Genomic DNA, 10,227 nt, shown 5'->3' on the forward strand with positions numbered 1-10,227 from the left:
GCATCTCAACTAGATTCCATTAGTGGGAAGGTCTGGCTGAGACTCCAATTCCGATATTATCAGAGATCATTATAATTTAAATCTCTGTACTGGTTTATACCAAATTACCCAACCCTCCGGAGAAGGCAATGGCACCCCACTCCAGTACTCTTGCCTGGAGAGTCCCATGGATGGAGGAGCCTGGTGGGCTGCAGTCCATGGGGTCGCTAGGAGTTGGACATGACTGAGCGACTTCGCTTTCACTTTTCACTTTCATGCATTGGAGAAGGAAATGGCAACCCACTCCAGTGTTCTTGCCTGGAGAATCCCAGGGACGGGGGAGCCTGGTAGCTGCCATCTATGGGGTCACACAGAGTCGGACACGACTAAAGTGACTTAGCATAGCATACCCAACCCTCCAGCCTAAAACCAATGTGTCTCAGTGGTTTGATGGTACTATTTATACATAGTAATCAACTCTTGAAATGACAACTCTTAGCAGCAAGTATCTTCAGAATCCAGCATGTGGCTTGCATGACATTCCTTAAAAGTTTGGGGTTGATGATGAACCCAGCACACAGGAGTTCCAAATTAAGTCATAATTGGCTTTGTGTCAATGGGTGAAATTAGTCACAGAGAGGAGTAAGAATTTTGTGTAATAACAACATAGCAAATGATTACCCACTTGTTACTCGAAACAATAGACTCTAGGGGAGCATTTTCAAATCCCAGAATAGAGACTTGCTGAGATGTCCTTCTTTGAGAAAATGTCTACAGCAGATCTGATGGAGAATCTCAGGGAGGAGCTGACCTGTTTCATCTGCTTGGACTATTTCACCAGCCCAGTGACCACTGAGTGTGGGCACAGCTTTTGTCTAGTGTGTCTCCTGAGAAGCTGGGAGGAACATAACACCCCCTTGTCATGTCCTGAGTGCTGGAGGACCTTGGAGATCCCGCATTTCCAGCCCAATGAGCGTCTGGGGAGGCTGGCTGGCATCGGCAAGCAGCTCAGATCCCAGGTCCTGCAGAGTGAGGGCAACCAGGGCAGCTACGAGAGGATGCTGGCTGCCACCAGGATGTTGTCTGACGAGGAGCCGGGGGGCCACAACTTCTTAACCCAAGGCCACGGAGTAAACAGAATGAATCTCTCCAGTGAGGCTGAGGAACATCACAAAGTAAGATGGGAGGCTCGATATGAATTTCAGAACACAAATCAGATTCTATCGCATAAGGTGATGTTAGTTGCTCAGTTACGTCCGACTCTTTGCCCACCAGGTTCCTCTGTCCATGGGATTCTCCAGGCAAGAATACCGGAGTGGGTTGCCATGCCCTTCTCCAGGGGATCTTCCTGACCCAAGGATCAAACCCGGATCTCCCACCTTGCAGGCAGATTCTTTACTGTCTGAACCACCAAGGAAGCCCCAGCTGCCATAATATTTTCTATGGGTGACAGTCATGGGTGTTAATCTCCAGGCACCATATCACAAATCTGGGCATGGATCCTTTTTCCCCTTTTGATCTAAAGTCTCAGTCATCTTGTTAGTGGTCCTCAAGACCCCTTCATGACCTGGTGCTCTGCTCATTTACCACAAAGAGTTTGTTTCTATTGCAGGAGAAACTCCAGGAAATACTAGACATTTTGTGTAAAAAGAGAAAGGAAACAGAGGTTATATTAAACCATGAGAAGGAGAGAGTGATATTGTGTAAGGTCAGTATCTGTTTTACTTTTCCATTTTGTATGTGATTCTACAAGGGGGCCTAGAGGGATGCTTCATGGAGCATGAGAAGAAAATGACAGAACTTACCATCTCCAGTGCTGCAGTGTGGAGTATCCTTGCTCTGGGCTGCCTACCTCTGTTTGTCCATCTGAAGACTCAGCTCAATTCTCCCATCGCCTGGCTGGCTTATTTTTCCCTTCTTTGTACCTATACCACATGGTGGCTACCTATATTTCTGCTCTGATTATAATTGTGAAATATATGTTATACATATATCATATAGAATGGAAACTGATTGAAAAAAAGAATATCTCAAATGATTTAGGGGAAAAAGGGCAGATAAAAAAGAAACAAAGAGGAAGGAAAATTGAAGCAAAATACGGTGTGGATTGGTACACCTGAACAAGAGCTCGAGGTTAGCTGCAGACTAGAATTTAAGCTGTATAGCAAAAAGCAGAACTAAATGTCTAATTAGATTTTTTAAAAGCATGTTTTTGATTATCTCAATAACCTCTGACTTCTTACATGGGAGCATTGGTGATGTTCATTTCTATTCCTAGTATGTGATCCATTGTCTACTTTCATTGACTAAATGTTGAATAAATTAATGCACGCTTCCCCCACCTTAATTTTTGTCCTAACTTTATTTTGCTTTACTTTTAAAAAATAATAGTACTCATCACCACCTATCATAATTTGCTTGTTTATTTTTTGTTGCTTCCACTAGAATGACAATCTCCTAGGAGTAGAATTTTTGATTTTTTTTTTTTTACTACTCTAAGCTACAACACACAGCTCCTAAAATATCAAACTATCCACCTAGCTAGTCAACAGAATGTATGTGTCAGGTTTCAAGAATTGTCACAGTGAAACTCTAGGACTTTGTAAGAGTTAAAAATCTACTTAAGTGATTCTGTGACTAACTTTATTGTCCGTGTGTGTGTGTGTGTGTGCGCGCATGTGTGCATGCTGGTGTGACGTCAGGAAGAGACAAAGACCTGTAAGCAGGTTGTCCTGTCAGAATATGCAAAAATGCACCAGTTCCTGAAGGAGGAGGAGCAGCTGCAGCTGCAGCTGCTGGAAATGGAGGAACGAGAGAACCTGAAGAAACTGCGGGACAATGAGATCAGGCTGACCCAGCAGATGCGAAGCCTGAGCAAAATGATGGAACAGATAGAGTCCACGTGTCAGAACTCGATTATAGAGTCTTTCGAGGTAAGAACATTGGAGAAACGAATGAAGAAAAAAACCCTTATGTCATCTATCATATTTCAAGTTGCACAGAATAAAGTTTTCTTTATTTACTTGAAAAATTAAGTTCTGGCCCCCCAAGAAAACTTTCTTAAAGAATGACTGTTCTCTGTATAGTGTAAATAAAATTTTGAAGAGGAAAAGGTAAAAAAAGAAAAGAGGAATGTCCATCCAAACAAGTCAAATTATGACTCCAATTTTTTTGTGTACCTGCCTTATTGCAATCTCAGCTTTGCCAAATATTTTATATTTAATGAACATTGTGTACTGGGCACTTTAAATTACATCTTCAAAAAGACCCGATGAGGTTAAATACTATTATTTAACTATTATGATATTTAACTATTATGATATAACTATTATTTAACTATTATGATATTTAACTATTATGATATTTACTATAGGTGATTGGTAGTGATAAAATGGGTTGAAGTGAAGTGAAGTTGCTCAGTCGTGTCCGACTCTTTGTGACCCCATGGACTGTAGCCCACCAGGCTTCTCCGTCCATGGGATTCTCCAGGCAAGAATACTGGAGTGGGTTACCGTTTCCTTCTCCAGGGGATCTTCCCAACCCAGGGTTCAAACTCGGGTCTCCCACATTGGAGGCAGATGCTTTAACCTCTGAGCCACCAGGGAAGCCCTAAAACGGGTTAATGGAGGCAGTTATTTTGTTTTCTTTTAACTTTTTATTTCATATTGGAGTATAGCCCATTAACAATGTTATGATAGTTTCAGGTGAACAGCAAAGGGACTCAGCCATCCATATACATGTATCCATTCTCCCCAAAACTCGACTTTCATCCAGGTAATAGTGGCAGTTATTTAGTAGTTCAGATAATTTGCCTGTCAAATAGCTAGTAGGTGATAGAACCCATGTATTTGTGTACTGAGTCCACATTCCTCACCATCTTTCCTCTACTAACTTTCTAGGGTACTATTGAGTTCTTTGGGACCTTTCTAAACATAAGCTGTGTTCCAGTTTCCTGTTTCCGGCTTCAAATCACTTTCCTAGACTAGCTCCCCAGAATGCTGCTATTTAATTTATTGCCTTCCCAATAAGCCAGTTCAGGCTTTCTAGGTGGCACTGCTGGTAAAAAAAAAACCTGCCTGCCAATGCAGAAGACCTAAGAGACCTGGGTTCCATCCCTGGGTCAGGAAGATCCCCTGGAGGACAGCACAGCAACCCACTCCAGTATTCTTGCCTGGAGAATCCCATGGACAGAGGAGCCTGGTGGGCTACAGTCCATGGGGTCGCTAAGAGTCGGACACGACTGAAGTGAGACTTAGCACGTACAATAACCCAGTCTAACCATACACAGGCTTAGTTTCACCTCTCACAAAGCTACTTCCCTTTGCTTATTTCTACCTCCCAGAGACATCATTAGATAATAAGGCCAATAGTTTAACTCCTTTCTCAGCCAAGTTCTGTTGACAAAGGATGGTATGAGAAAAAGAGATCTTTAGTTATTGTGAGAAACATTTCACATTCACAAGCACTCATCCTAGAAGAAGTTCGAGACTTTTTTCTGCCACACGATCTCCCATTCAAAGTATTCTTGAGCCATGGGAAGGGGACTCTATGAAATCTGCAAAGGACTGTATTCAAAATGGACTGTCTTTGCTAGTGCTCAGAGTGCAGAAAACTAACTTTCTTTCTTTTATACCCTTAGGATGTGAGAGGAATACTGGAAAGGTAGGTTTTTCTTCTGTGTTCAGTCGTGTAAGGAATGGGGTGATGGTGCTGATACAATAGGTTTTCAGAGAGGGGATGAAAGTGTCCATGCTGTTGGGGTAGAAAGGGCTGGATTCTCACGTTGGAGCAGGTCATGCGGTCTGTGCGGAGGAGACCAAGTGACCGTCTCTGCCCTCCTGTAGGAGCGAGCCCCTCTTGCTTCAGTGTCCGGAGGCCATCAGCACGGAACTGACTCTGTGCCACATCACAGGAATGAGGGAGATGCTAAGAAAATTCAGCAGTAAGTCAGCATGATTTGTCAACCCTCTAGGGGCTTTCAGAGTTGATGGGTGCAGGGTGGGCACAGACCATCTCTGCTGGAATGGGCAGAAGTACTGAGACTTGACTGATGTTTGATCTGACTTTGTTTTCTGTCTGAGTCCTGCTCCTTCCTCTGTTTGCATGGTCCTGTTTTGTCCATCCCATCGCCTTGTACATGCACACACACAGACCTCCTCAGGGGGTTCTGCGTTGCTCCCTCTGTTCTTGTGAGGATAAAAGCTGATCTAAACTCTTAAATCTCAGTGAGGGAACATTCAAAGAACTATCCTTTTAGAATGCTCCAAATATTTACACTGGCTAAGACTTAGAGAGGTGAGCACTAGGTTTCACCTTTTATCTTGTTGACAATCTGACCTTCCGAGAAAGGCCTAATGGATGCTGGACTCAACAGATATTTGAGAAGTGCCTACTATGTGCTATAGTAGGGACTGTGCTCTTAGGTTCTGTGGTGCAAAGTGGTAAAGAACCCACATGCCAATGCATAAGAGAGACATAAGAGGCACGGGTTTGATCCCTGGGTCAGGAAGATCCGCTGGAGGAGGGCATGGCAACCCAGTCCAGTATTCTTGCCTGGAGAATCCCATGGATAGAGGAGCCTGGCAGGCTACGGTACATAGGGTTGCACAGAGTCAGACACAACTGATGCGACTTAGCACACATGCAGCACGCATGCACATATTTACAATGATGAATGAGACACACTTACTTCTGCTTTTGTAGATCTTACAGTGAGATTGAGGAGACTGATGTTAATCAAACAGATAGTGATGATTGGGATTTGATCTACAAAGAAAAGTATAAAATGATATGATGGGGGTGCCTGATCTTGTCTGGATAATCAATGATAGTTACTCCCAGGAGGCTGGGAGAGGTGGTCTCTCACGGGGTTCAAAACGAGTTTCATCGAATGATCATTGGCAGTTGCACTATATCTGTGCTCAGTCAGGTCCGACTCTTTGTGACCCCATGGACTGTAGCCCACCAGGCTCCTCTGTCCATGGGATTCCTCAGGCAAGAATACTGAAGTGGGTTGCCATTGCCTACTCCAGGCGAATCTTCCAGATCCAGATATCCAACCTGTGACTCTTGTGTCTCCTACATGAGCAGGCAGATTCTTTACCACTAGCGCCATCTGGGGAGCCCTAATTCATAGGAAGTTATTAATACATTTAAGCTTGAGATAATGAAAAATGCGGATTAGGAATTGCTATTCAAACACTCGGCAACTTTGTAATCTTGGCCCAGTTTCCTAACCTCTACGAACCTCAGTATTTTTTTCTTTTATAAAAATGGAAAGAAGATAATAATATTTGCCATGATTAAATGAGATAATGTACAGAAAATGCCTGGCACCAAGTAGTTAAGTAACCGATAACTTTTTCTCCCACTCAAACTCAAGAACCATAACCAACCCTGGCTAAAACAAATACAAATGACAAAATATATGACCTGTGTGGATAAACAGCTCTTAGTTCTACAAGTGTCTTTTAAACAGAACCACTTCCACTCCATTATCAGAGATCTAGTATCATCCTCCACATGATTTATTGGTTTCCTTTTAGAGATCCACTCTCTCTGTTTTGTGATACAGTAAAAGAAGGGTCTCAGAGACACTGTTCCAATCAGGACAAAAATCCCCACCACCGTCACCTAAATTAAATTTTAAACAATAGGACTAGGGGCTTCCCTTGTGATCCAGTGGTTAAGACTCCATGCTTCTATTGCAGGGGTTATGGGTTCTGTCCCTGGTAGGGGAACTAAGATCCTGCATGCTGAGTGGCTCAGTCAAAAAAAAAAAAAAAAAAAAGGACTAGATACTAAGACCTTAATTTAAATTCCACATACGTAAGAGAGTTTTCTAGAATGCAAATGGGGATTCATTCTTTTCTCCTTTTGCAGCGGATATAACCCTAGATCCAGCCACAGCCAATGCCTACCTAGTCTTGTCTGAGGATCTGAAAAGTGTGAAACATGGAGGAATCCGACAGCAGTTGCCTGACAACCCTGAAAGATTTGACCAGTCTGCCACGGTGCTGGGCACTCAGGTCTTCACCTGCGGGAGACACTACTGGGAGGTGGAAGTAGGCAACAAGACGGAGTGGGAGGTGGGCATCTGTAAGGACTCAGTGAGCAGGAAGGGGAATCTCCCCAAGCCTCCTGGGGACCTCTTCTCACTTATAGGCTTAAAGATTGGCGATGATTATAGTCTTTGGGTCTCATCACCTTTGAAAGGCCAACACGTCAGAGAGCCAGTGCATAAGGTTGGCATCTTCTTAGACTATGAGTCCGGACATATAGCGTTCTACAATGTGACAGACGAGTCCCTCATCTACAGCTTCCCTCCAGCCTCTTTCCAAGAGGCTCTCAGGCCCATCTTCTCCCCTTGTCTCCCAAACGAAGGGACCAACACAGGCCCTCTTGTCATCTGCTCGCTGAATCACCACGTCTGAGGGAGACACCCTCAGCCTTCTCGGAGAGTGAGGTCTAAGACCAACTGTAACTATTCATTAGGATGATTAATGCATTGATAGTATTAACATCAGGTGATCTGAAAGAAAGCACCACCCCCCCCACAACCCTCAAGAGTTTCCATTGTCTTGAGCCCCCACTGAACAGCCAAATTGGATAATCAACTTCTAACACCAATAGGAGAAAGCTGACTTTATCCTGTGTCTTGAATCAAATTCACTATCTAGACTGCCCCCTATATGTGCTGATCACTGAAAATGTAAAGATAGAACTAGTTCCTAGTAACCTGAATCCCATTGTCATAGGCCAGGTTTATAAATCTATGTCATTTTTTTCAAGTGTATTTATTTATTTGACTCTAAAAAGCTCTACTATTTGCATGTGTCTGTCTTATGTGTAAAGCTCTGTGTGCCAGGGCAAACCTAACTCCTCCAGGGGGCTGGAGGCATGGGTTCTCCTTATTGTTCATGACTCGGCCTTCTCTGAAAAAGTGCTTTTCTTCCCATCCTGTGGGGCCTGAAGAGTTGGTCCTCAGGAAGAGTTATGTGTTCAGAATGCTACAAAGATATGTGTGAATATCATCGTGGCATTCACATTACCATATTCACAAGATCATGGAGCCTTCTGTTGTTTGTTAATATATTCAAAGGTGACAGAGCAAAGTATTTAGTCGATACATATATCAAGGCTGTGGGTGCTGAGTGATTTTTTGAGTTTTGTGTGTTAGTTGCTCAGTCGTGTCTGGCTCTTTGTGACCCCACAAACTGTGGCCTCCAGGTTCCTCTGTCCATGGTATTTCCCAGGCAAGAATACTGGAATGAGCTGCCATTTCCTTCTGCAGGGGATCTTCCTGACCCAGGGATCGGACACAGTCTTCTGCATTGCAGGCTGATTCTTTACCTTTTGAGTTTTATATTAGGTTATTTTCTGAGCTTTTGCTATTTTCTATAAGCAGAAGATTTTTCATCTCTGAAAGACCAAATCAAGCTTTTTCTTTATCCCAACATGCCAGGGTGTAGGAAGAGGATAGTGACTGAGCAGAATCTCTTTTGTCTTGTCTCACTCAGGCTCCACATTCTTAGTGCTCTGTCCCTAAGGTTTTTTTTTTCTTCCTTGCTCCCATTGCAGGATGTCACCTATCACAGAGGGCACACCTTCATCCACTCTTCCCACTCAGATAAGTTTGTGTCAGTATTTTTAGTCTTTGACAAGAAAACACATGGATCTAACCTATGAATGACTGCAAATTATTAAGAAAAAGTTTCTCACAAATTTTAATTTCTAAATTAGAGAATAAATGAGCAAAGTTTGATAATGGGACCTCTTAATCAGCATAGAAAGTCATAGAAGGAGGTCAATAAGTAACTGGGCTTATTTTGGGGGTCTCTGTTCACCCTTCTCTTTAATCTAGATCTCTTTGGTCATTCAACCTTATACATCTTAATCCTGTGCCCTCAAAGGCAGGGAGCAGATATGAACTAGACTATGAATCCCAGATACTGTCCTCTTCTGCTCTTTGTGTTCCCTATTTGCATTTTCACCCTGACATCAGGTATACTCAGAGGATTGTGGAAAGGTGAACCAGTCACATCTGTTTTAGATAATCCGTGGCTATATTTCTCTCTTTCTTTTTTTGACTGCACCTTGAGGCACGTGGAACTTCCCTGACGAGGGATCGAACCTGTGCCTCCTGCTGTGGAGGCACAGAGTCTTAACCACTGGGCTGAGAGGGAAGTCTTTCTATTTCTTATTTTATTAAATTTTATTTCTTGATTTGTTCTCTCAAAAAGCTAAGAAGCAAAATATAAACAGACACCAAGCATATGTGGAGTATGTCATCTTCAATTACAAAAAATTGAATTTTTAAATATTTGGATAAATGAATGTAAAAGTAATACATTTTAATTTAGTGCACATTACACTTAATTGTAGAATAATCTTGGCAATGGCCTTTTTATTTATTTTTTCTCTATGTCCCAGAGGGGTTGATATTGCCAAGGAAACCAGCCTTTTTTTTTTTTCCTCTCCTCTGAGAAAGTTATCCTGAGTAGATCTTGGCTGCATCCCTATCTACACTGGACTGCCACTGATTGAGTGTGTGTGCAGGGGAGGGATGGGGAAGATTAAATCTACATTTTTCTTATCCTTCTGGGTTTGTGTAAATAATGATATAAAACTTGCAAGAAAATTTTCACCCAAGCTTTCTAGATATAAACTCCAAGCCAAGCAGATGTGGTAGGAAGGATGGGAGCAAGACTGGCCAGCGGAAAAATGAAAAGATATACTTCCTTGCTTGGCGAAGGCACCCCCTTGCACCGTTCAAGGACCTGGGTCTCCCTGTCTCAGACAAAACATGTGATAAAAGCATTTCCTTCAACATAAAGGGAGTCCCACAAAGAACCTGCTCCCATCACTCAAGCTGCCTATTATCCATCCATTAACTTCCTCTCTCCTTCCTGAATCTCTCTCTTCCACCTTTTCCTGAATGGACAATTTCCCCAGGAGACAGCAAGGCACTGGTAGCCTCTTGCAGTGAATATCACCAGATAGAATGCACAATCATAGCCATTTCCTTCCCTACATCCTCACAGGGGCTTCCCTGGTGGCTCAATTGGTAAATAATCTGCTTTGAATGCAGGAGATCCAGGTTTGATCCCTTGGTTGGGAAGATCCCCGGAGAAGGGAATGGGAACCCATGCCAGTACTCTTGCCTGGAAAATCTCATAGACAGAGAGCCTGGCAGACTATAGTCTATGGGGTCATGAGAGTCGGACACAACTTGGCGAGTAAACCACC

General features: G+C 43.1%; 1 protein-coding gene across 1 annotated transcript; it reads left to right on the forward strand.

Moving 5' to 3' along the window:
• The first annotated feature begins 595 nt into the window (after positions 1–595).
• On the forward strand, positions 596–7,807 carry TRIML1 (tripartite motif family like 1). The gene is made up of 6 exons (XM_086380187.1): positions 596–1,154; positions 1,592–1,687; positions 2,682–2,912; positions 4,619–4,641; positions 4,824–4,921; positions 6,862–7,807. The coding sequence occupies exons 1-6, from the start codon at positions 729–731 to the stop codon at positions 7,410–7,412; spliced, it is 1,425 nt and encodes a 474-aa protein (XP_086236313.1). The 5' UTR covers positions 596–728; the 3' UTR covers positions 7,413–7,807.
• The last annotated feature ends 2,420 nt before the right edge of the window (positions 7,808–10,227 follow it).

Source organism: Bos grunniens, chromosome 27 (assembly GCF_055505025.1).
Source record: "Bos grunniens cultivar Pamir isolate PY7600 chromosome 27, Bosgru_T2T1.0, whole genome shotgun sequence".
NCBI classification, from domain to species: domain Eukaryota; kingdom Metazoa; phylum Chordata; class Mammalia; order Artiodactyla; family Bovidae; genus Bos; species Bos grunniens.

Bases quoted from the DNA above. Each gene is read 5' to 3' on its own strand.
- TRIML1 (XM_086380187.1), top strand. From the start codon at position 729: ATGTCCTTCTTTGAGAAAATGTCTACAGCAGATCTGATGGAGAATCTC. The intron at 1,155-1,591 runs GTAAGATGGGAG...TTTCTATTGCAG, and splicing joins AGGCTGAGGAACATCACAAA to GAGAAACTCCAGGAAATACT. The intron at 2,913-4,618 runs GTAAGAACATTG...TTATACCCTTAG, and splicing joins CGATTATAGAGTCTTTCGAG to GATGTGAGAGGAATACTGGA.